Source organism: Salmo salar, chromosome ssa10 (genome assembly GCF_905237065.1).
Source record: "Salmo salar chromosome ssa10, Ssal_v3.1, whole genome shotgun sequence".
NCBI lineage: Eukaryota > Metazoa > Chordata > Actinopteri > Salmoniformes > Salmonidae > Salmo > Salmo salar.
The window spans coordinates 33,998,257-34,025,765 of record NC_059451.1 but is presented as its reverse complement, the minus strand read 5'-3'; the positions used below and the strand labels follow the sequence as shown (position 1 = coordinate 34,025,765).

Here is a 27,509-nt window from a genome sequence, read left to right as displayed (position 1 = left end):
GGCGCCCGAATTGCCTTCTATGTTGTTTTCTTACAAATAATAACTTTGGACATGTGTGCATTCCTATCAAAGTAAGTGCCTTATTTTCTGTATATCGTGTTGTCGTTTCTACTATAGCATACCGTATGTACACTGCATGGTATGTGGACACCTGCTCGTCGAGCATCTCATTCCAAAATAATGGGCATTAATATGCAGTTGGTCCCACCTTTGCTGCTAAAACAGCCTCCACTCTTCTGGTGAGGCTTACCACTAGATGTTGGAACATGGCTCCGGAGACTTGCTTCCATTCAGCCACGAGCATTAGTGAGGTCGGGCACTGATGTTGGGCAATTAGGCCTGGCTCGCAGTCTGCGTTCCAATTCATCCCAAAGGTATTCGATGGGGTTGAGGTCAGGGCTCTGCAGGCCAGTCAAGTTCTTCCACACCGATCTCGACAAACCATTTCTGTATGGACCTCGCTTTGTGCACAGGGGCATTGTCATGCTGAAAAAAGAAAGGGCCTTCCCCAAACTGTTGCCACAAAGTTGGAAGAACAGAATCGTCTAGAATGTCATTGTATGCTGCAGCATTAAGATTGCCCTTCACTGGAACTAAGGGGCCTAGCCCGAACTATAAAAAAACAGCCCCAGGCCATTATTCCTCCTCCACCAAACTTTACAGTTGGCCACTGAAGGTTGAGCGATTAATTGGAATGGACGATTAATTAGGGCCGATTTCAAGTTTTCATAACAATCGGTAATCTGCATTTTTGGATGCCGATTATATTGCAGTCCACGAGGAGACTGCGTGGCAGGCTGACCACCTCTTACGCGAGTGCAGGCAGCAAGGAGCCATGGTAAGTTGCTAGCTAGCATTAAACTTATCTTATAAAAAAACAATCAATCTTAACATAATCATTAGTTAACAACACATGGTTGATGATATTACTAGTTTAACTAGCTTGTCCTGCGTTGCATATAATCAATGCGGTGCCTGAAATTGTGTCACTTCTCTTGCGTTCAGTGTAAGCAGAGTCAGGGTATATGCAGCAGTTTGGGTCGCCTGGCTCGCTGCAAACTGTGTGAGGACCATTTCTTCCTAACAAAGACCGTAATTAATTTGCCAGAATTTTACATAATTATGACATAACATTGAAGGTTGTGCAATGTAACAGCAATATTTAGACTTAGGGTTGCCACCTGTTTGATAAAATACAGAATGGTTCCGTATTTCACTGAAAGATTAAACGTTTTGTTTTTTGAAATGACAGTTTCAGGATTTGACCATATTAATGACCAAAGGCTCGTATTTATGTGTGTTTATTATATGTCTATGATTTGATATTTGATAGAGCAGTCTGACTGAGCGGTGGTAGGCAGCAGCAGGCTCGTAAGCATTCATTCAAACCACACTTTCCTCCGTTTGCCAGCAGCTTTTTGCAATGCTTGAAGCACAGCGCTGTTTATGACTTCAAGCCTATCAACTCCTGAGATTAGGCTGGCAATACTATAGTGCCTATAAGAACATCCAATAGTCAAAGTTCTATGAAATACAAATGGTATAGAGAGAAATAGTCCTATAATAACTACAACCTAAAATGTCTTAACTGGGAATATTGAAGACTCATGTAGAAGGAGCCACCAGCTTTCATATGTTCTCATGTTCTGAGCAAGGAACTTAAACATTAGCTTTTTTACATGGCACATATTGTACTTTTACTTTCTTCTCCAACACTGTTTTTGCATTATTTAAACCAAATTGAACATGTTTCATTATTTATTTGAGACTAAATTGATTTTATTGTATTATATTAAGTTAGTGTTCATTGTTCATTCAGTATTGTTGTAATTGTCATTATTATATATATATATATAAAAAATCGGCCGATTAATCGGTATCAGCTTTTTTTGGTCCTCCAATAATCGGTATCGGTATCAGCGTTGAAAAATCATAATTGGTCGACCTCTGGTTGGCACCATGCATTGGGGCAGGTAGCGTTTTCCTGGCATCTGCCAAACCAATATTAGTCCGTCGGACTGCCAGATGGTGCGTGATTCATCACTCCAGAGAACGCGTTTCCACAGCTCCAGAGTCCTATGGCGGCGAGTTTTACCCAACTCTAGCCGACTCTTAGCATTGCGCATGGTGATCTTAGGCTTGTGTGCGACTGCTCGGTCATGGAAACCCATTTCTTGAAGCTCCCGAAGAACAGTTATTGTGCTGAGGTTGCTTACAGAGGCAGTTTGGAACTCGGTAGTGAGTGTGCCAACGGAGGACACAGGATTTTTACATGCTACGTGCTTCAGCATTCGGCGGTCCCGTTCTGTGAGCTTGTGTGGCCTACCACTCCGCGGCTGAGCCGTTGTTGCTCCTAGATGTTTACACTTCACAATAACAGCACTTACAGTTGTATGGGGCAGCTTTAGCAGGGCAGAAATTTGATGAACTGACTTGTTGGAAAGGTGGCATTCTATGACGGTGCCACGTTGAAAGTCACTGAGCTCTTCAGTAAGGCCATTCTACTGCCAATGTTTGTCTATGGAGATTGCATGGCTGTGTGCTTGATTTGATACACCGGTCAGCAATGGGTGTGGCTGAAATAGCCGAATCAAATTTATTTGAAGTGCTGTCCACATACTTTTGTGTATATATAGTGCACAGTCGTGGCCAAAAGTTTTGAGAATGTCTGCTGCCTCAGTTTGTATGATGGCAATTTGCATGTACTCCAGAATGTTATGAAGAGTGATCAGATGAACTGCAATTAATTGCAAAGTCCCTCTTTGCCATGTAAATTAACTGAATCCCCCAAAAACATTTCCAATGCATTTCAGCCCTGCCACAAAAGGACCAGCTGACATCATGTCAGTGATTCTCTCGTTAACACAGGTGTGAGTGTTGATGAGGACAAGGCTGGAGATCACTCTGTCATGCTGATTGAGTTCGAATAACAGACTGGAAGCTTCAAAAGGAGGGTGGTGCTTGGAATCATTGTTCTTCCTCTGTCAACCATAGTTACCTGCAAGGAAACACGTGCCGTCATCATTGCTTTGCACAAAAAGGGCTTCACAGGCAAGGATATTGCTGCCAGTAAGATTGTACCTAAATCAACCATTTATCGGATCATCAAGAACTTCAAGGAGAGCAGTTCAGGGCGCCCAAGAAAGTCCAGCAAGCACCAGGACCGTCTCCTAAAGTTGATTCAGCTGCGGGATCGGGGCACCACCAGTACAGAGCTTGCTCAGGAATGGCAGCATGCAAGTGTGAGTGCATCTGCACGCACAGTGAGGCGAAGACTTTTGGAGGATGGCCTGGTGTCAAGAAGGGCAGCAAAGAAGCCACTTCTCTCCAGGAAAAACATCAGGGACAGACTGATATTCTGCAAAAGGTACAGGGATTGGACTGCTGAGGACTGGGGTAAAGTCCTTTTCTCTGATGAATCCCCTTTCCGATTGTTTGGGGCATCCGGAAAAAAGCTTGTACAGAGAAGACAAGGTGAGCGCTACCATCAGTCATGTGTCATGCCAACAGTAAAGCATCCTGAGACCATTCATGTGTTGCTTCTCAGCCAAGGGAGTGGGCTCACTCACAATTTTGCCTAAGAACACAGCCATGAATAAAGAATGGTACCAACACATCCGAGAGCAACTTCTCCCAACCATCCAGGAACAGTTTGGTAACGAACAGTGCCTTTTCCAGCATGATGGAGCACCTTGTCATGAGGCAAAGGTGACAACTAAGTGGCTCGGTGAACAAAACATCAATATTTTGGGTCCATGGTCAGGAAACTCCCCAGACCTTAATCCCATTGAGAACTTGTGGTCAATCCTCAAGAGGCGGGTGGACAAACAAAAATCCACAAATTCTGACATACTCCAAGCATTGATTATGCAAGAATGGGCTGCCATCAGTCAGGATGTGGCCCAGAAGTTAATTGACAGCATGCCAGGGCGGATTGCAGAGGTCTTGAAAAAGAAGGGTCAACACTGCAAATATTGACTCTTTGCATCAACTTCATGTAATTGTCAATAAAAGCTTTTGACACATATGAAATGCTTGTAATTATACTTCAGTATTCCATAGTAACATCTGACAAAAATATCTAAAGACACTGAAGCAGCAAACTTTGTGAAAATGTATATTTGTGTCATTCTCAAAACTTTTGGCCACGACTGTATATAGGGAGCATTTACTGTTTTATTCATGTTCTTCAAGTACTGGTGACAAATCATGCATTCCAATTTCTTGTTTAGATTGTAATGGACACATATGATGTGTGTAAAAAACATTTTTGGAAGGTTTGTACTGATTATGATGAGCTAATGCTAAGCTATTTGCCAGCTATGTGTGGCGCCATGTTTGTTGACATCATACAATGCATTTTGGTTATAACGTAAGCGTCTGTCAGACCAAAGATAAAAATAACATCAAATCATGACGTCAGTGATCTTTAGGTCGGAAAGTCGGAGCTCTGGAAAGAGACAGTTGTATGACCGTTCAAAAAATATTTTTCCCAGTCTGAGCTCTTTTTTTCCCCCCAGAGTTCCCAGTTGTCGTGAACGTACTGAGATCGGAAGTCGGAGATTTCTGAGTTCCCAGTTCATTTGAACGCAGCATCAGATTGTAACTATGGTACCTCAGGGTTGCCAGCTCAGACCCCCTTTCCAGGAGTTTTATTTTTATTTAGATTATAAACTTCTCCTGTGTTTGCCCCCCAGTTATTGTTAAATCCCCCATCATAGTAATATTTCCTGCATCGTATGCCCCCAAGATACCTTCCCCCATTTCTATCCTCCATGGACTTGAAATCCCCCCCAAACCCCTTCTAAAATGGTTTCATCCATATCTGGCAACCCTGTTTAGCTTTCACGCTACAGTTGGGCTAGGCAGTAGGCTTGTATTTGAGGTGATGATCTCTGAGGCGATAACATTTTATTTGCTTTGTGATTTGTCAAAAACTGTAAACGACTTGTCAAGTCATGTGCTCCGGTACTTGTACATACTGTAACAAGTACATCGAAGATTTCTAATATGCTGCTTTTCCTTCACTCTGCGCTCCAACTCATCCCAAACCATTTCAATTGGGTTGAGGTCGAGTGATTGTGGAGGTTACTACATGATTCCATGGGTGTTATTTCATAGTTTTGATGTCTTCACTATTATTCCACAATGTAGAAAAGAGTAAAAATAAAGAAAAACCCTTGAATGAATATGTGTGTCCAAACTTTTGACTGGTACTGTATTTGCGATGGTACGCTGCAGGGACCACTCAACAATGTTTACAAATATGTAACCGTACGCATCAAAGGGTTAAAGATAGAGTTATGTCAACAGCGTGTTCTATATGGATCAGATTGGAACCAACACGGTGTGAAATCACTACAACAACAGAGGGTTAGGAAAGGCCTTTTGCTCACCCCCTTGAGTCAATGTGTGTGTGTGTGTGTGTGTGTGTGTGTGTGTGTGTGTGTGTGTGTGTGTGTGTGTGTGTGTGTGTGTGTGTGTGTGTGTGTGTGTGTGTGTGTGTGCACATGATGGATTACACAGAGATGGATTGGGATGGGAGTTTGTGACATTGGTAGTAGAGGTGTGTGTGTGTGTGGGGGGGGGGGGTGTACTTCATCCACTGTGGGTTTTCTGGAAGCTCATGAAAGGAAATGAGCCAAAGAGCTTAAGGTCTATTATCTCCTGTCAGTTCTCATTCATTTGACGAAGCTTTTAACTTCCAACCGCTCCTTGGTCGCAGCCACAAATCAATCCAACGACATCATGTGAACAACTTGAAAGACACCAAGGCTAGTGTTGTGGATTAAAGGCACAGTCCGTAGGTTCTCTGTGCCCTGGGGCAACAAGGTGAAATAGAAACTTGCATTTGAGTCAAAAAAGGATTTTCATATGATAGGTAAGTTATACAAAACCTTGCAGAGAGCCTTTCTAACAGACAATCTCTTAGAAAAAAATGTAAACTACTGGAACCAAAACTTAAAATAATTGATATTGGCACAAGATGGAGGTCATACTGGAGGTCTTACTGTTAATCCAGTATAAACTAATGTATTGAATGTATTACACAAGAGACAAAATTCACAAATGCTACAGCACAATGGCAGAGTCATGTCTTAATTGTAAAACTAGTTATAGGCGGAGTTAAAAGGTTGGTTGTCCGAGGTATTACAATGTACAGTGCCTTCGGAAAGTATTCAGACACCTTGACTTTTTCCACATTTTGTTAAGTTACAGCCTTATTCTAAAATTGATGAAATAAAATACAATCCTCAGCAATCTACACATCCCCATAATGACAAAGCGAAAACAAGTTTTTTGAAATGTTTGTGAATGTATTAAAAATAAAAAAACAGAAATACCTTATTTACATAAGTATTTAGACCCTTTGTTATGAGACTCAAAATTGAGCTCAGATGCATCCTGTTTCCATTGATCATCCGTCTCTGAATATCTGCGTGGCCCAGCCAGAGCCCGGACTTGAACCCGATCAAACATCTCTGGAGAGACCTGAAAATAGCGTGCAGCAACGCTCCCAATCCAACCTGACAGAGTTTGAGAAGATCTGCAGAAAAGAATGGGAGAAACTCCCCATATACAGGTGTGTCAAGCTTGTAGCGTCATACCCAAGAAGACTCGAGGCTGTAATCACTGCCAAAAGTGCTTCAACAAAGTACTGAGTAAAGGGTCTTAATACTTACGCAAATGTGATATTTCATTTTTTTTTTCAAAAAATCCATTTTTGCTTTGTCATTATGAGTTCGAATGGCACCGAAGGAGATGGCTGCCGTTTTACGATGCCGTAACCAATTGTGCTATTGTGTATGTTTTATTCGTGTTATTTGTAACTTATATTGTACATAATGTTTCTGCCACCGTGTCTTATGACCGAAAAGAGCTTGTAGATATCAGGACAGCGATTACTCACCCCGTACTGAAGAATACTTTCTCTTTAACGGGTCAGAAGGGAAGGATTTACTTCAGACGCCCTACAATGCCCTCATACCCATCATTCTCAGGAGAAAGAGACGGAGGTATCGAGGACGAGGGTCCAGGTGCCTTGTAAGGATCTGTCGCTGAGAGGGCAATCTAGCTTTTTCGGCAGGATAGAACAGCGGCCTCTGGTAAGACAAGGGGTGTCGGTCTATGTATATTTGTAAACAACAGCACCAAATATAAGGAAGCCTCAAGGTTTTGCTCGCCTGAGGTAGAGTATCTCATGATAAGCTGTAGACCACACTATTTACCAAGAGAGTGTTCATCTGAATTTTTCGTAGCTGTCTATGTACCACCCCAAACCGATCCTGGCACTAAGACCACACTCAATGAGCTGTATTCGGCCGTAAGCAAACAGGAAAACGCTCATCCAGAGGCGACGCTCCTAGTGGCCGGGGACTTTAATGCAGGGAAACTCATCCGTTTTACCTCATTTCTACCAGCATGTTAAATGTGCAACCAGAGGGAAAAAACTCTAGACCACCTTTACTCCACACACAGAGACCATAACCATAATTATATCCTCCTGATTCCTGCAAAAACTAAAGCAGGAAGCACCAGTGACTCAGTCAATAAGAAAGTGGTCAGATGAAGCAGATGCTAAGCTACAGGACTGTTTTGCTCGCACAGACTGGAATATGTTTCCGGGATTCTTCCGATGGCATTGAGGAGTACACCACATCAGTCACTGGCTTCATCAATAAGTGCATCGTTGACGTCATCCCCACAGTGATCGTACGTACATACCCCAACCAGAAGCCATGGATTACAGGCAACATCCGCACTGAGCTAAAGGGTAGAGCTGCAGCTTTCAAGGAGTGGGACTCTAACCCGGAAGCTTATACGAAAGCCTGCTATGCCCTCTGACGAACCATCAAACGGGCAAAGCATCAATACAGGACTAAGATTTAATTGTACTACACCGGCTCCAACACTCGTCGGATGTGTCAGGGCTTGCAAACTATTACAGACTACAAAGGGAAGCACAGCCGCTAGCTGCCCAGTGACACAAGCCTACCAAACAAGCTAAATTAGTTCTATGCTCGCTTTGAGGCAAGTAACACTGAAGCATGCATTAGAGCATCAGCTGTTCCGGACGACTGTGTGATCACGCTCTCTGCAGCCAATGTGAGTAGGACCGGTCAATATTCACAAGGCTGCAGGGACAGACGGATTACCAGGACGTGTACTCCGAGTATGCGCTGACTAACTGGCAAGTGTCTTCACCGACATTTTCAACCTGTCCCTGACTGAGTCTGTAATACTAACATGTTTCAAGCAGACCACCATAGACCTGTGCCCAAGAACACTAAGGTAACCTGCCTAAATGACTACCAACCCGTAGCACTCACGTCTGTAGCCATGAAGTGCTTTGAAAGGCTGGTCGTGGCTCACATCAACACCATTATCCCAGAAACCTTAGACCCACTCCAATTTGCATTCCTCCCCGACAGATCCACAGATGACGCAATCTCAATCGCACTCCACACTGCCCTTTCCCACCTGGACAAAATTAACACCTATGTGAGCATGCTATTCATTGACTACAGCTCAGCGTTCAACACCATAGTGCCCTCAAAGCTCATCACTAAGCTAAGGACCCAGAGACTAAACGCCTCCCTCTGCAACTGGATCCGGGCTGCCCCCAGGCAGTAAGGTTAGGTAACAACACAACCACCACGCTGGTCCTCAACACGGGGGCTCCTCAGGTGTGCATGCTCAGTCCTCTCCTGTACTTCCTGTTCACTCATAACTGCATGGCCAGGCACGACTCCAACAACATCATCGAGTTTGCCGATGACACAACAGTGGTAGGCCTGATCACCAACAATGATGAGACGTGTGGTGCCAGGACAACAACCTCTCCCTCAGCATGATCAAGACAAAGGAGATGATTGTGGACTACAGGAAAAGGAGGACCGAGCACGCCCCCATTCTCATCGACGGGAGCTGTAGTGGAGCAGGTTGAGTGTCAAGTTCCTTGGTGTCCACATCACCAACAAACTATCATGGTCCAAACACACTTAGATAGTCATGAAGAGGGCACGACAAAGCCTATTCCCCCTCAGGAGACTGAAAAGATTTGGCATGGGTCCTCAGATCCTCAAAGGGTTCTACAGCTGCACCATCGAGAGCATCCTGTCTGGTTGCATCACTGCCTAGAATGGCAACTTCTCAGCCTCCGACTGCAAGGCACTACAGAGGGTAGTGAGTACAGCCCAGTACATCACCGGGGCCAAGCTTCCTGCCATCCAGGACCTCTATACTAGGCGGTGTCAGAGGAAGGCCCTAAAAAACTCCAGCCACCCTAGTCATGGACTGTTCTCTCTGCGACCGCAAGGAGCACCAAGTCTAAAAGGCTTCTTAACAGCATCTACCCCCAAGCCATAAGACTTCTGAACAGCTAATCAGAGGGATACCCAGACCCCTCTTTTACGCTGCTGCTACTCTCTGTTTATTATCTATGCATAGTCACTTTAACTCTACCTACATGTACATATCACCTCAATTACCTCTACCAACCGGTGCCCCCGGACATTGACTCTGTACCGGTACCCCCTGTATATAGCCTCCCTATTGTTATTTTTATCATGACACAAGGCGAGACCCAGATGCAGACACAGGAGGCAGATTGTTGGAGTCTTACAATATTTATTAATCCAATATAGTAAGGCAAGAGAATGGTCGTGGACAGGCAAAAGGGTCAAAACCAGTTCAGAGTCCAAAAGGTACCGAAGGGCAGGCAGAATCAAGGTCAGGGCAGGCAGGATGATTAGGCAGGCGGGAAAGCTGGTTGACTTGACTAACATACAAGACGAACTGGCACAGAGTGACAGGACACACAGGGATAAATAAGCGACACCTGGAGGGGGTGGAGACAATCACAGGAACAGGTGAAACAGATCAGGGCATGACAATTTTACTGCTGCTGTTTAATTATTTGTTACTTTTATTTTAAATGTTTTACTTATCTATTTTTTACTTAACACTTTTTTTTCTTAACTTGATAAAGCATTGTTGGTTAAGGGCTTGTAAGTAATCATTTCACTGTATTTGGCGCATGTGACAAATACGATTTGATTTGAGTTTGATGAGCAAAAAAAACAATTAAATCAATTTTAGAATAAGGCTGTAACGGAACAAAATGTGGAAAAAGTCAAGGGGTCTGAATACTTTCCAAATGCACCATAAAATGTACTTTTAATCCGTCTGCCTGCATATTTTAAGACATGGCATATGAGGGTGCAGAGAGTTACCCAATGGGTTGGATGATACTTTTCTCATCAATCGTCTTGAGAAAACGAATACTTCAAAACTGGAAATAAACCAATCAACACAATGGAAAGGTCAAATGCTTTATTATCTAAATGTTGAATGTGCATGGGTGACGGAGAGAAACAAAATGGTCCAGTTTGAGGCCTATTGGACTCAGTTTTGTTGGGTTGTTTAGATTATACTACTGGTGTCCCTGAACTCTGTTCTGCTTTGCTCTGCTGTGATCTGGATGTGAGTTGTAGAACAAACAGCTTCGAGGCGTGCAGTCTGTTTCTACTCGACTCTTATCCTCCTCTCTCCTGTTTGGATGCCTGCAGGTGTGTTTGAAAGCAAAAGTGTGTTTTAATGGCGCATACTGCTTACACTGCCCAACAGATGGCCTTGGAAACTATCTACAGCAGGAGATTGGGATGCTACTTTCGCTCGCTCGCTCTCGCTCTCTCTCTCGCTCTGGAAACATATGTTAACTTTGCCAAAGCAAGTGAAGTCTCACTCACTCTCTCTGTTTCGCTCTCTCTCTTCGCTGTATCAGTAAATAATTCAAAGTGACAACTTTCCAAAGACTGTTATTGTTTTCACCTCATGACTGAAGAATCAGGATAATGGGGTGTTCAGTGGTGTGTGAATAAATGATGACAGTGTGTTTTTCAACAGTGTCTAACCTGAACTTCAGAACAACAACCATTTAGCCTGATATCCATTAACTACCCAAACACAACACTGAAACATTCACGGTATACGTGTATCAATAGTTTAAATGTGCTGCTAACTGCTAAAATGCTGTTTTAGCCTCCCCTCTCCAACTAGTTGAAATCATCTGTCATGAATAATGTCTTCACTGATTGGATCAGCTCTTCACTGACAGAAACTCTCTCTCCCTGTTGCGCCGCATAGATTTACTATAGTAACTCTAGAGTCATTCAGTCTGCTCATTTAAACACTGTCCTTGGAGGCTCACTGTATCAGCTACCGTATATAAACATGGCCTCAGGCACAGACAGTTCTGAGGGAAGTGACCTCTTAGCATTAAGATTAAGAATACATACTCCTCTGCTGCACGCACGTGCACACACACACACCCACACCTCTCCCCTGCCTCCATTACCCCAGGTCTAGAGGCATTGACCTGGCTGTGCTTAGCTGGCCATTAATATCAGTCATCAATAGTAATGTCACAGACACAGATAGACACAGTGCAGATTTAAAAACCTGTATATCACACCACTGTATTTGCTGCGTTTTTCACCCTCAACCGTTTCAAGAGTTTATCAAGAATGGTCCGTCACCCAAATGACATCCAGCCATTTTGACACAACTGTGGGAAGCATTGGAGTCAACATGGGCCAGCATCCCCGTGGAATGCTTTCGATACCTTATGGAGTCCATGCCCTGACAAATTGAGGCTGTTCTGATAGCAAAAGGGGGGTGCAACTCAATATTAGAAAGGTGTTCTTAATGTTTGGTACACTCAGACGAAATGATTAAAGATACTGCAGTAATTCTATAATAAGATGCACTTAGGTAGTCCTATTATGGCAGTGACTGTTTAAGTTTCATCGTGTGTGTGGTTTGGTTTTACTATCCTTGTGGGTACCAGAAGTCCTCACAAGGATAGTAAAACAAGGACAATTCGAACAAGTGGGGACATTTCGCCGGTCCCCACAAGGAAAAAAGGCTACTTTAGGCTTAAAGGTTAGATTTAGGGTTAGAATTAGGGGTTAGGGTTAGATTTTGAATGGCAATACATTTTTGTGTCCCCACAAGGATAGTAAAGCAAATGTGTGTGTGGGGGGGGGGCTGCTCTGCCTGTCATCTCAGCTGTATTACATAATCTGTACTCCTGCCTTCTCAATCCACATGCAGGGCTCTCCGCTTGGTGCTCTCCATCACAACAACCCTACGCACACACACACACACACAGATATTTCCATCCTGTCTAGATTGTGCCTCCAGAGAGCAACTGTAGATAGTTGGCAACAGTGCTGATGGTTTGTGTTTCACTAGTCTTTAGTTCGGCAGGCTAACACATTCAGGCGACCAGGTTTAAAACTAGTCGGTCACAAACTTGTGGGGAGAGAGATAGATGGCTGGAGCTGAGTGTGCCTAAACTGGTACAAGGCGTGGTTATTTTGCATGTTGGAAAATATTTCCTGCATCCAGAGGTTTCTTCCTGTCCTGGATGGTTGCCAGGATACAGGAGGGAGTGACACTTCAGAGGTCCTTTGTTGTTAACTTCCTCCCCCGTTCCTCCCTGTTCCAAAATAGCCTGTAGCTCCTAGCGCTCTGTGTGGATGAGCTTCTCTTATCCCCTATCACACACACACACACCACTGGCATCCCTCACCCAAACCCTTATCCAATCCTACCTAGCCCCACTCCATTACCCCCTAGCCCCTGCTACTCTGCCCTATGCATTCACACTCCCCCCCCCCCACACACACTCTCTCTCTCTCTCTCTCTCTCTCTCTCTCTCTCTCTCTCACACACAGCTCTGTGGGTGGATCCAGGTTGTCAGAAGGACAGGGTAGATAGCAGAGAGCAGCTAGTGTAATCACTGCTAAGGGACGAGAGAGCCAGTCTTCCTTCTCTCTCAGGGGTCCATTGCTTCATCTCGTTCTTCTCCTCCCTCTCTTCGTTGGGCTGTGTTGCTGAGTGGATGGAGTGGCAGAGAGATAGATGCGGCTACAAAGGACATCTGAGGGGACTGGGTGGAGTAAACAGACACACACCCACTGCCTTATTCACAGCTGGTGTTACACACCCCCGTCAGGGGTCTGGGGCTAGGTGTGTGTGTGTGTGTGTGTGTGTGTGTGTGTGTGTGTGTGTGTGTGTGTGTGTGTGTGTGTGTGTGTGTGTGTGTGTGTGTGTGTGTGTGTGTGTGTGTGTGTGTGTGTGTGTACGTAATGAAAGGCAGAGGGCCATAGCACTTAAGGGCTCTCAGGACATCCATAGTCAGGGAGGGAGACTTGGAATGGAACATTTTTATTTATTTTTATTTAACCTTTATTTAACTAGGCAAGTCAGTTAAGAACAAATTCTTATTTACAATGACGGCCTACCCCGGCCAAACCGTCACGATGTTGGGCCAATTCTGCGCCGCCCTATGGGACTCCCGATCACGACCGGTTGTGATATAGCCCGGGATCGAATCAGGGTCTGTAGTGACACCTCTAGCACTGAGATGCAGTGCCTTAGACTGCTGTACCACTCGGGAGCAATGGAACATGCAGTTCGACCTCTGAAGGGAAGGAGATGAGTGCACTTCAGTATTCTCTGAAAGGAAGGAGTGGTGACTTGGAAGGGAACATGAAGTTTGCTTCAATGTGCACTGTGAAGGGCATGACTGTCTTGTATCAGGACATCTGATCTCCCCTTTGATGGGGCAGAAGTGCCCTACATGGGCTGCAGAGAGGGTGGAAGGGAGCAGGGAGAGAGTGGGTAGCATCTACAGCATGTTGAATTCTAAATAGATATTGCCTTGTAGCGTTGTGACATTGAAGTGTGAACTTAGAGACATTGGTCATGTAAAAAAAATATTTGGGAAGTGTTTTGTAGTTGCTCAGAACACGAACTTCAGACCCCATTTTCTTCTCTTCGTTTGTTTACTTGTCTAAATAAAAAATGCAAGTGCTGTTTCCATCCAAATTGGGACCAGATTGCTTTAAACACATTTGACATTCACTGCATACGGATTGTTGTTTTCTGTCTGTTGAGTTAAACACACTTGGAAGGCTGTGGATCAGACACTGTTTGGGAATCTAATCTTTATTCAGTATGCCTGTTAGTGTGTTGTCGTTATCTTGTTAGAACTGCTTGGTATATGTGTCTGTACGTGCGTGTCTGTCTGTCTGTCTCTTGGTGCCTGCGGGGCATAGTACAGCCTCAGGCAAAATGACGCTGGGTTTTATTCAACACATTGGTCTCTCTGCTGCCCTCAGTGTGTGTGGTCCAGAGTGCTTTGACTGAATGTGTTGGTATTTCACTATTAACCAACAGAGCCCAGAGGGCCATTGTTCAAAAACCACAGGTTTAATGTATTTCTCCCCAAGGCGTAGACCAAGTCAAAACACCCTGAAATCACGATGAATAACAACAATTCACTCGCTACCCATCTGCTTTCTTCAAATATACAGTACAAATCTACTGACTGTTTCTTCATAGGAAGGAGTAAAGGCGCTATATCTGACAACAAGGGTCTTGAATGACCTCTACTGTGTCTTTGTTAGTGTAGCTTTTCAACTACTCATTGTACTATATGTGTACAGAAGACTCAGTGGAGCATGACTCGTCACAAAGCTCTGCTTGACTGAGAGGGATGGATGTACACCTTTATGGAAACTGACAGGAAGTGTCTCTTTGTCTCTCTACCATTCTCTCTCTCTCTCCTTACCATTCTCCCTCATCTCTCTCACTCTCTCCGTTCCACTCTGTCTCTCCCTACCACTCTCTCTCTCTCCTTACCATTCTCCCTCTCTCCTTACCATTCTCCCTCTTCTGTCTCTCTCCGTACCACTCTGTCTCTCCCTACCACTCTCTCTCTCTCCTTACCATTCTCCCTCTTCTGTCTCTCTCACTCTCTCCGTACCACTCTGTCTCTCCCTACTACTCTCTCTCTCTCTCTCTCTCCCTATCAGTCTCTTTTTCCCTCTCTCCATCTCCCCTTCATATTCCCTACCAACGTAATGTCTCAGTGTAGTTCTTCCGACCAATACAGACAGCCTTTCTCTCTCTCTACTTCCCAGCGCCCCTAACCATTACACATGTATTATATTAACCTCTTAACTTTCCTCTTTACTCCTACTCCCATTATACCACTGACAGTTCTCTATGCAAAGGTACTTAGCAGATAAAATACATAAAACTGTCTGTCTTGGAGCTGACAGCCAAGGTATTCTTTCCTCTCAAACTACTGCAATTATTCTGATGAGATGGCAGGTCTACCACTCTCTGAAACGACTGTTTTAGTCACCATGGTTATAGATATGGGAGACCTGGTCTCTTTAAAGGAGATATTTTCCACCAAACTGTGTATTGTGATTCATGTTGTAGTGTCGCTTTGACAATGTCTGTCTGAAGGAAACCATAATTTTTTTATTATTATAAACAGTACAAAGATGTGTACTGCACTTGATGAAATCACTACATGCACGCACATACACACACACACACACACACACACACACACACACACACACACACACACACACACACACACACAGCGTCCTAGTTCCACTGTTCATCATTAAGTCGTGAGAGTAAACAGCCTGTCTGGTAATGTCCCCATTAACCTGTAGATCAGACAACGACACACCATCACTCATCCACTGGCCCAGTGGGGGTACAAACCTTGAGTTGTCTTTCTTTATTTCCCACACTAATCAATCTCTTTCTGAACCCCAGCAGTTGCCGGATCGAATCCCAGTGCTGGCGAGGAGTGAGCTGGCAACCGGAGGGTTGCTGGCATCAATATCTCAGTTGCAACCAACCGCTGATGTTCGCTTGAGCATGGAGCTTAACACCATAAAACAATTGCTCAGCTCTGTGGCTGGCCTGTGCTCCAACCTAATATGTGTGTGTGTATCGGGAGGGGGGGTTGGATAAAAGCAGAAGACACATTTCTATCTTGCGTCTATCTATACTAATAAAGCATATCTTATGAATTCTTCTCAGTAAAAGCATCTTCACAGTCTATGCAATTATCTTTGTCTGACACACACATACACAAATGCAACTATCTCTCTCTGACACACTGACAGATTGAATTTGCTCTTCAAGGAAAAACAATATAGTCCTCCAGTCCTTTGACAGATACAAGCTGCTATTGTTCATCTTTTCAATTCATTATTGTGTGAATGCTATTCCAGTAGTGACATATTGGGTTGTCTGGGTGGCTGCGTGAGTGAGCATGAGTTTTCCTTTTCTCTTAGGGCCTGTTCAGCCATGCCTCTGTTTTACCTCAAGCTCTGCTTATCACCGGGGGAAATGTACACTCGCACTACCAAAGGACACATTCTAAATATGAACATCAATGTCTCTTTCTTTGACTTTCTCTCTCTTTGTTTATTTTTCTCCATCTCCTCCTTACGTCTTCCATCCTCTCTCCTTGTATTGATGTCTCCCTGTCTCAATCTATCAATCCACCATTAACCCTCTCCTCTCCTCCATGGCAGGTTCCAGAGGAGGCCTCTCTGCTGCTTGCGTCCCCCAGGATGCTGCTGCCGTCATCGGGTACTCTGCCTCCCACCACCCCCCTGTCAGTCCACCACCAGATCCAACTGCTACAGCAACAACTACAGCAACAACAGCAACAGACACATGTAGCCGTGGCACAGGTAGGACTGAGACACACACGTTTGTGTCTGTTAACAGTTGGTGTTTGTAGTACTGTGGTAGGTCTTGTTGTTTGAACTACAGTGAGATGGTCATTACCATAACAAACAGTGTTTTAACCTTGCCCCGGTGTACTGTGTGTTTGTGTGGGGTTCCCTCCTAGCTACCATCTTGTTTGTCTGCGAGCTCTTGACTTTACTAATATTAACCTTTATGAATCATGTCAACCTTACCTTGTGTGACCTTAACACCAGCTCTCCTACACACACACACACACACACACACACACACACACACACACACACACACACACACACATATTACCAATTATTCACAGCAGAAAAGAGGATTAGTGTATGTACTGTACATCAGTATTGACAACATGATTAATACAACATGCATGTTGAACCACTGTCACCTTTACAGTGTATCACTGTAGATACAGGAGAATAGAAAGGTTACAGTTGGGTTACTATTGTATAAAGTAAGAATTGTTTTCAGTGACCTAGTCAGGACGCTTAGCTCATTCACTCCCTCACACTCCATCTGTGCGGAATTAACACTCACTCACTCACTCACTCACTCACCACACACACACACACACACACACACAGGTTCACACTGTCAGCCAGTTGGCGAAGCTCCCCCTATTTTCCCTCTATTTACACGCAACTCCATGAACACACACACACTTACACAACACAAAACCCACACACTGTCAGCGAGTTAGCAAAAACCCTGGAGTCCAATGGCTGCAATTTCACAAATGAGCTCCCTTTATTTAACTCAAACTGCTTGAACACACACACACACACACACACACACACACACACACACACAGACAATAATTTATAAATTTGACAAAAATCTGAAATCACACTGGATGTATTAGAGTTTAGAATTGCATTGGGCCATACTTATTTCACTGTACAGCCTTACCTATGGCTTGTGGATCAATGACATGGGGTACCAGTCTACTCAGTGACACACAGAACATTAGCATCGTAGCTCTTATTGCAGGACTCTGAAACCACTGTGAATTGAGGCACATTTATTGTACCAGTCAACCTACTATGTGTATTGAACACTATTCCAGAGGAAAAATTATACAATGTGGATGTTTTGGAGTCTGATAACTCTGAGGAGGACTTTGGGGAAAAAAGCACTTGGGTTCTGAGTAGGCTGATACCACATTACATTGATCCCCAATCCTTAGGTAAAGCTGTACAGTGCAATATGAATGTCAATAGGCTGACTGGGGAGGTGATGTCCCACAGTCAAAGTCCCGCAATAAGATCTAAAACACTGATATTTCCATAAACTCTTCTCAGTTGTGTTCTCTGGGTGTCACCGAGAACTGATACCCCATTTCATTGCTCCACATTCCAACCATGTTTAACATTATCAAGTCTAAACATGGCATGATTTCAACAATTGAAACCTTCTGCATCACTTTCAAAGAGGGACTTTTATTTTAAAGGTGAACTGCAAATTCCACTGTTGTGGCTAATCCTTATTGTGGCTAGCTTCACAACACATAACCCGGTCCAGTTAAGCCATAGTAGGCAGATGAAGCTAGCTGGCTGCTTATAACGTTAGATTTGGGCAACCGGGTTAAGTAGGAGGCTAGCTAGTTATTTCAATAGGAGAACAACAGGTGACTACCTAGCTAATACTTACTCACATGTGTTAGGTTCTAATTCTCAGAGTAAAACACTCAACGGACCTTATGAAAGCTTAACCAAGTTTATTCTGCCTAGAGGGTCAATACAGCTGCATTCAGACAAAAACATTTTCACACAAGCACTGATATTTAACTGTTCCTCATAGGCTGAGTCTCCTCCTACCCATCATTCTTTACTGCTAGGCAGGACACTAGTCATACGGGCCATAAACTTATATTTCTCCCTTAAGGTGACCTGACCCGACCTCAACCCCCCCCCATCACCAATCCATGACTCTCTCCCCTTATCAATGCCTGCCACACGTAATCGCTTCCCTGCACTCAACACATTCCAAGCTTAGTTGCATACACTATATACCTTCCTCCTATAACCATTAACTTCTGGTGTAGACCCTCTAAACCTCAGCACTCCATCAGTGACATGAATAAGTATATTTCATAGTCTCAGAACCCAACACATGGGTTCCTAAATCATTGCTAAGAATATTGAAAATGACTGCAGTTTCTACTGTTCATTGTTTTCAGGCTGGTTGCATTAGTGCTAGCTAGGTACCAAGCTAAAGCTAGCTAGTTACTCCAAAAGTTGCTGATAACATCTGTATCAAAGATATTTGTAAACATTTTTGATCCTGCTCGTTTGATCCTGATCTAATTTCAAATGCTCACAGACGTTTTCACATTCGGTCGAACAAATAATGCCTTATTACCAACGTGGTAATGTCCAGCTTTGACAGTGATTGTAATGGTGGCGCTGGGCTTGCGCGTGTAAATTCAGCACACACAACATTCTATAATGGAATTGTGTTATTTGACGTGTCAAATTAAAACCTTAATTGACGTGTCAAATAGTGTTATTTGAGATGTGTCTTTTTTGACACGCAAAGACCCAAACGGCGTTCCATACATCTGAGGTTGTGATGTTAGTTTATTTATCTCTCCAGCAGCGTGTTTGGCCGTGGTTCCCTGAGGAAAGCCCTGCCTCGTCAGATCAAACCACAGACACAGTGTTTTTGGTGTTGAAAGAGAATTTTCCTTCTACAAATACCAGACATGGACATGGGAATAACCCAAACACACAGTTCACACAGCTTCAGCTCAATGCTAAATGGGGACAGGGGAATAACCAACCTCAATATTTACATTCTAACCTCCTCTTCCTCCCTCTCTCCTCCCTTCCAGCCGATGTAGGCCTATTAAGTAAGGATTAGTCCGGCCTCCTCCTGTTGTTATGGGCTAATTGCTGTTTGTATTGTCTTGCTGTAGAAAGTGTAAGGCTTTACACTTGTGGGCCATCAGAGCATTAGAGGCAGCCAACGGAGCTTAAGGAGTCTTGGCTGTTATCCTGCTTATCTCTGTCCAAACCCCAGCTCACTGCACAGGCATGGATAAACCCATCAGTTCTGCTGCCTGCCTTGCGGCATTAAGACTTTGCCCACATCTAGTTTCAACTGGCCCTTGATGAGTAAGGAGAATTAAAAACCCACTACGAGGTTAAAAAGAAGACAATAATAAGCTGATTATAAAACACAACATTTGGAAAATAAGTGAAGCAGAGGAAGACGTGACTGCCTTGTGGAAGTCTAGTTCTGAAGGCCTGTGTGTGTGTGCGTGGCTGTGTGTGTTTGTACTTTCTTGCGTGTGTGTGAGACAGGGTACCCGGGTAGCTGGACCTGATTGAAAGCACCCCTCTAACCCCTGTCTGCCAGTCCAGTCAGTTGATCACCCTGAGAGGGTGATGATGTCACGATTGACTTTGTGCAACAGACAGTAAGGAAGAAAATATTATATTTTATCTCCGCCAATCAGGTCTCAAGGTGGGTCAAGTATATCACTTCCATTTAGCATCAGAGGGAGGGCCAGGAGTGCGGATAGCGATCAGCCCAGTTAGGATGGGACAGTGCCAACTCTCTGAGACTAAAAGGACTTCTAACCAAAGTGCTGACAATAGCTGAGAAGTTAGAAGTTAGCTGCTCCATGAAAGCTCACACTTATCACAATCATTGAGAGTTGAAAAGAGAGAAGAAGAGCAAAGGATGAGAGAGGGAGAGGAGGAGAGAAGAATCATTAACATAATCAGTGAAATGTGAATACTTGTGTTTGAGACTCACACTGCAGAGCAGAACCTTTTTAGTTTTGGTGGCTGGTGAGATTTAATCTACACACTGAATGAAAATGTAAAGGCAAAATGTAAATTGTTGGTCCCATATTTCATGAGAGGAAATAAAAGATCCCAGAAATGTTCCATACACATTTACGTCATTTTAGCACACAAAAGAAAACGTTTTTCTCGCAGATTTTGTTCACAAATTTGTTTACATCCCTGTTAGTGAGCATTTCTCCTTTGCCAAGATAATCCTTCCACGTGACAGGTGTAACCTATCAAGAAGCTGATTAACCAGCATGATAATTACACAGGAGCGCCTTGTGCTGGGAACAATAAATGGCCACTCTAAAATGTGCAGTTTTGTCACACAACAGAATGCCACAGATGTCTCAAGTTTTGAGGGAGCGTGCAATTGGCATGCTGACTGCAGGAATGTCCACCAGAGCTGTTGCCAGAGCATTTAATGTTAATTAATGCAGACCACGTGTATGGTATCGTGTGGGTGAGCCATTTACTAATGTCAGCATTGTGAACAGAGTTTCCCATGGTGGCAGTGGGGTTATGGTATGGGCAGGCATAAACTACGGACAACGAACACAATTGCATGTTATCAATGGTAATTTGAATGCACAGAGATACCGTGACGAGATCCTGAAGCCCATTGTCGTGCCATTCATCCGCCACCATCACCTCATGTTTCAGTATGATAATGCACGGCCCTACTTTTTTTTAAGGTATCTGTGACCAACAGATGCATATCTGTATTCCATAGATTAGGGCCTAATGAATTTAATTCAATTGACTGATTTCCTTATTGTAATAAAGTCTGTGTGAGCTGGTGTGGAGGAGTCAGGCGCAGGACAGCAGATATGAGTAGAAAACGTATTTACTCAAAATACAAACAAATACAACGCAATAATGCGAGCCCACAATAACGGACCGTATTACATAAACAATTACTCACAAACAAACATGGGGGAACAGAGGTTTAAATAATGAACAAGTAATTGGGGAATTGAAACCAGGTTTGTAAGACAAAGACAAAACAAATGGAAAATGAAAAGTGGATCGAACAAGGAGAGGGACCGACTTCGGCGGAAGTCGTGACACTTATATGAACTGTAACTCAGTAAAGTTGGAAGTTTACATACACTTAGGTTGGAGTCATTATTAAAACTAGTTTTTCAACCACTCCACAAATGTCTTCATAACCAACTATAGTTTTGGCAAGTTGGTTAGGACATTACCTTGTGCATGACACAAGTAATCTTGTCAATGATCTCAAGGCAGCTGGGACCATAGTCACCAAGAAAACAATTGGTAACACACTACGCCGTGAAGGACTGAAATCCTGCAGTGCCCGCAAGGTCCCCCTGCTCAAGAATACATATACAGGCCTGTCTAAAGTCTGCCAATGAACATCTGAATGATTCAGAGGACAACTGGTGAAAGTGTTGGGGTCAGATGAGACCAAAATTGAGCTCTTTGACATCAACTCAACTCGCCGTGTTTGGAGGAGGAGGAATGCTGCCTATGACCCCAAGAACACCATCTCCACCGTCAAACATGGAGTTGGAAACATTATGCTTTGGGGGTGTTTTTCTGCTAAGGGGACAGGACAGCTTCACCGCATCAAAGGGACGATGGACGGGGCCATGTACCGTCAAATCTTGGGTGAAAACCTCCTTCCCTCAGCCAGGGCATTGAAAATGGGTCGTGGATGGGTATTCCAGCATGACAATGACCCAAAACACACGGCCAAGGCAACAAAGGAGTGGCTCAAGAAGACGCACATTAAGGTCCTGGAGTGGCCTAGCCAGTCTCCAGACCTTAATCCCATAGAAAATCTGTGGAGGGAGCTGAAGGTTCGAGTTGCCAAACGTCAGCTCCGAAACCTTAATTACTTGGAGAAGATCTGCAAAGAGGAGTGGGACAAAATCCCTCCTGAGATGTGTGCAAACCTGGTGACCAACTACAAGAAATGTCTGACCTCTGTGATTGCCAGCAAGGGTTTTGCCACCAAGTACTAAGTCATGTTTGGCAGAGGGGTCAAATACTTATTTCCCTCATTAAAATGCAAATCATTTTATAACATTTTTGACATGCGTTTTTCTGGATTTTTGTTGTTGTTATTCTGTCTCTCACTGTTCAAATAAACCCACTATTAAAATTATAGACTGATCGTTTCTTTGTAAGTGGGCAAACGTACAAAATCAGCAGGGGATCAAATACTTTTTTCCCCCACTGTTTGGCCATAATGACCATTGTTATGTTTGGAGGAAAAAGGGGGTTGCCTTGCAAGCCGAAGTACACCATCCCAACCGTGAAGCACGGGAGTGGCAGCATCATGTTGTGGGGGTGCTTTGCTGCAGGAGGGACTCTTGCACTTCACAAAATAGATGGCATCATGAGAAGGGAAAATTATGTGGATGTATTGAAGCAACATCTGAAGACATCAGTCAGGAAGTTAAAGCTTGGTCGCAAATGGGTCTTCCATATGGACAATGACCCCAAGCATACTTCCAAAGTTGTGGCAAAATGGCTTAAGGACAACAAAGTCAAGGTATTGGAGTGGCCATCAGAAAGCCCTGACCTCAATCCCATAGAAAAGTTGTGGGCAGAACTGATAAAGCGTGTGCGAGCAAGGAGGCCTACAAACCTAACTCAGTTACACCAGCTCTGTCAGGAGGAATGGGCCAAAATTCACCCAACTTATTGTGGGAAGTTTGTGGAAGGCTACCCGACACGTTTGACCCAAGTCAAACAATTTAAAGGCAATGCTACCAAATACTAATTGAGTGTATGTAAACTTCTGACCCACTGGGAATGTGATGAAATAAATAAAAGCTTAAATAAATCATTCTCTCTACTATTATTCTGACATTTCACATTCTTAAAATAAGGTGTTGATCCTAACTGATCTAAGACAGGGAATTTGTACTAGGATTAAATGTCCGGAATTGTGAAAAACTGAATTTAAATGTATTTGGCTAAGGTTTATGTGAACTTCCAACGTCAACTGTATATTTTTGTTCAGTTTAATTCATACACTACTGGAATATCTCTCTCTCTCTCTCTCTCTCCTCTCCTCTCCTCTCCTCTCCTCTCCTCTCCTCTCCTCTCCTCTGCTCCCCTCTCCTCTCAACTCTCTTGCTCTCTCGTAAGCTACATGAGGATAATCCTGAACTGGGTGGTAATAGAGTTGAACATTCTCTGGTTCTTGTAGGAACATCACCTCAACACTAAGTCGTTGATTGAGAAGGAACGTTTTATAGGGGAGGGACCCCCCTAAAACGATGTTTTAGCCTGTTTTAGCCAGTTCATTAGAGACTGTCATTATTGAGCCATCTACATTACTTAATTTATATTTATTTATTTATTTATTATTATTTAACTAGGCAAGTCAGTTAAGAACAAATTATTATTTACAATGACGGCCTCTTTACCCTCAGTGCATCCAGTCCCAGGAATGCAACATCAGAAGCCTCCTCCCTAAGTTTGTTTTACTCACTGTTTTAGCACACTCCGCCAACCCTGATGTCCTTGCCGTGTCTGAATCCTGGCTTAGGAAGGCCACCAAAAATTCTGAGATTTCCATACCCAACTACAACATTTTTCGTCAAGATAGAACTGCCAAAGGGGGAGGAGTTGCAATCTACTGCAGAGATAGCCTGCAAAGTTCTGTCATACTTTCCAGGTCTATACCCAAACAGTTCGAACTTCTAATTTTAAAAATTAATCTCTCCAGAAATAAGTCTCTCACTGTTGCCGCCTGCTATCGACCCCCCTCCGCTCCCAGCTGTGCCCTGGACACCATTTGTGAATTGATCGCCCCCCATCTAGCCTCAGAGTTCGTTCTGTTAGGTGACCTAAACTGGGATATGCTTAACACCCCGGCAGTCCTACAATTTAAGCTAGATGCCCTCAATCTCACACAAATCATCAAGAAACCCACCAGGTACAACCCCAAATCCGTAAACATGGGCACCCTCATAGACGTTATCCTGACCAACCTGCCCTCCAAATACAACTCCTCTGTTTTCAATCTGGATCTCAGCAATCACTGCCTCATTGCCTGTATCCGCCATGGGTCCGTGGTCAAACGACCACCCCTCATCACTGTCAAAGTTCCCTAAAACACTTCTGCGAGCAGGCCTTTCTAATCGACCTGGCCCGGGTATCCTGGAAGGATATTGACCTCATCCCGTCAGTCGAGGATGCCTGGTCATTCTTTAAAAGTAATTTCCTCACCATCTTAGATAAGCATGCCCCGTTCAAAAAATGCAGAACTAAGAACAGATATAGCCCTTGGTACACTCCAGACCTGACTGCCCTTGACCAGCACAAAAACATCCTGTGGCGGACTGCAATAGCATCGAATAGTCCCCGTGATATGCAACTGTTCAGGGAAGTCAGGAACCAATACACGCAGTTAGTCAGGAAAGCAAAGGCTAGCTTTTTCAAGCAGAAATTTGTATCCTGTAGCTCTAACTCCAAAAAGTTTTGGGACACTGTAAAGTCCATGGAGAACAAGAGCACCTCCTCCCAGCTGCTCACTGCACTGAGGCTAGGTAACACGGTCACCACCGATTAAATCCATGATAATCGAAAATTTCAATAAGCATTTCTCAACGGCTGGCCATGCCTTCCTCCTGGCTACTCCAACCCCGGCCAACAGCTCCGCGCCCCCCTGCAGCTACTTGCCCAAGCCTCCCCAGCTTCTCCTTCACCCAAATCGAGATAGCAGATGTTCTGAAAGAGCTGCAAAACCTGGACCCGTACAAATCAGCTGGGTTAGACAATCTGGACCCTCTCTTTCTTTCTAAAAATATCCGCTGCCATTGTTGCAACCCCTATTACCAGTCTGTTCAACCTCTCTTTCGTATCGTCCGAGATCCCTAAAGATTGGAAAGCTGCCGCGGTCATCCCCCAAACTGTTACAGACCTATTTCCATCCTGCCCTGCCTATCCAAAGTCTTTGAAAGCCAAGTTAATAAACAGATCACTGACCATTTCGAATCCCACGTACCTTCTCCGCTGTGCAATCCGGTTTCCGAGCCGATCACGGATGCACCTCAGCCACGCTCAAGGTACTAAATTATATCATAACCGCCATCGATAAAAGACAGTACTGTGCAGCCGTCTTCATCGACCTGGCCAAGGCTTTCGACTCTGTCAATCACCGTATTCTTATCGGCAGACTCAATAGCCTTGGTTTTTCTAACGACTGCCTCGCCTGGTTCACCAACTACTTTGCAGACAGAGTTCAGTGTGTCAAATCGTTGTCCGGACCTCTGGCAGTCTCTATGGGGGTACCACAGGGTTCAATTCTCGGGCCGACTCTTTTCTCTGTATATATCAATGATGTCGCTCTTGCTGCGGGCGATTCCCTGATCCACCTCTACGCAGACGACACCATTCTGTATACTTCTGGCCCTTCCTTGGACACTGTGCTAACTAACCTCCAAATGAGCTTCAATGCCATACAACACTCCTTCCGTGGCCTCCAACTGCTTTTAAACACTAGTAAAACCAAATGCATGCTTTTCAACCGTTCGCTGCTCGCACCCGCCCGCCCGACTAGCATCACCACCCTGGACGGTTCCGACCTAGAATATGTGGACCACTACAAATACCTAGGTGTCTGGCTAGACTGTAAACTCTCCTTCCAGACTCATGTTAAACATCTCCAATCCAAAATCAAATCCAGAATCGGCTTTCTATTTCGCAACAAAGCCTCCTTCACTCACGCCGCCAAACTTACCCTAGTAAAACTGACTATCCTACCGATCCTCGACTTCGGCGATGTCATCTACAAAATAGCTTACAATACTCTACTCAGCAAACTGGATGCAGTCTATCACAGTGCCATCCGTTTTGTTACCAAATCACCTTATACCACCCACCACTGCGACCTTTATGCTCTAGTCAGCTGGCCCTCGCTACATATTCGTCGCCAGACCCACTGGCTCCAGGTCATCTATAAGACTATGCTTGGTAAAGCTCCACCTTATCTCAGCTCACTGGTCACGATAACAACACTCACCCATAGCACACGTTCCAGCAGGTATTTCTCATTGATCATCCCCAAAGCCAACATCTCATTTGGCCGCCTTTCATTCCAATTCTCTGCTTCCAGTGACTGGAACGAATTGCAAAAATCGCTGAAGTTGGAGACTTTTATTTCCCTCACCAACTTTAAACATCAGCTATCTGAGCAGCTAACCGATCGCTGCAGCTTTACATAGCCCATCTGTACATTGCCCACCTGTCACGTCCTGGCCAGTATAAGGTTAATTGTTTTTGTAGTTTGGTCAGGACGTGGCAGAGGGTATTTGTTTTATGTGGTTCGGGGTGGTGTGTTTGTGTAAAGGGTGTTTGATTTAGTATTTCCGGGGTTTTGGTTGATGGTCTATGTGTTTGTATTCTATGGTTAGTCTAGTGTGTGTGTTTCTATGTTTGGTTAATTGGGGTTGGGACTCTCAGTTGAAGGCAGGTGTTGTCTATCTGCCTTTGATTGAGAGTCCCATATATTAGGGTGTGTTTGTGTGTGTGATTGGTGGGTGATTGTTCTGTGTTGAGCTTTATGCTTTGCCAGACTGTTTGTTGTTCTAGTTCTTTGTTATTTTGGTGTTCATTTTGTATTTATTAAAAAGCAAGATGAGCATACACATACCTGCTGCGTTTTGGTCCTCCATTTCCAACGACAAGCGTGACAGAATCATCCACCAACTATGGACCAAGCAGCAGAAGAAGGAGCAGAGGGACTTCGAGTTGGACTGGCGGGAGAAGTGGACCTGGGAGGAAGTTCTGGACGGGGCCGGACCTTGGCACCAGGCTGAGGATTATCGCCGCCCGCAGTGGGAAATTGAGGCAGCCAAGGCAGAGAGGCGTAGGTACGAGGCCATGGACGCGCTGAGGGAGAAGCACGAGAGGCACCCCCAATAATTTTTGGTTAAGGTGCTTCTGGGGTAGCACCTTTAAGGGGGGGGGGGTACTGTCACGTCCTGGCCAGTATAAGGTTAATTGTTTTTGTAGTTTGGTCAGGACGTGGCAGAGGGTATTTGTTTTATGTGGTCCGGGGTGGTGTGTTTGTGTAAAGGGTGTTTGATTTAGTATTTCCGGGGTTTTCTTGTT

At 44.3% G+C, this 27,509-nt stretch overlaps 1 protein-coding gene across 1 annotated transcript in view; it reads left to right on the top strand.

The window, feature by feature from the left end:
• LOC106560293 (carboxyl-terminal PDZ ligand of neuronal nitric oxide synthase protein) overlaps positions 1-27,509 on the top strand; it is a 191,816-nt gene that overhangs the window by 135,148 nt on the left and 29,159 nt on the right. The window contains exon 8 of the mRNA XM_014123046.2: positions 16,425-16,586. Coding sequence (XP_013978521.1) covers positions 16,425-16,586 — 162 coding nt within the window. The remainder of the gene's footprint in view (positions 1-16,424; positions 16,587-27,509) is intronic.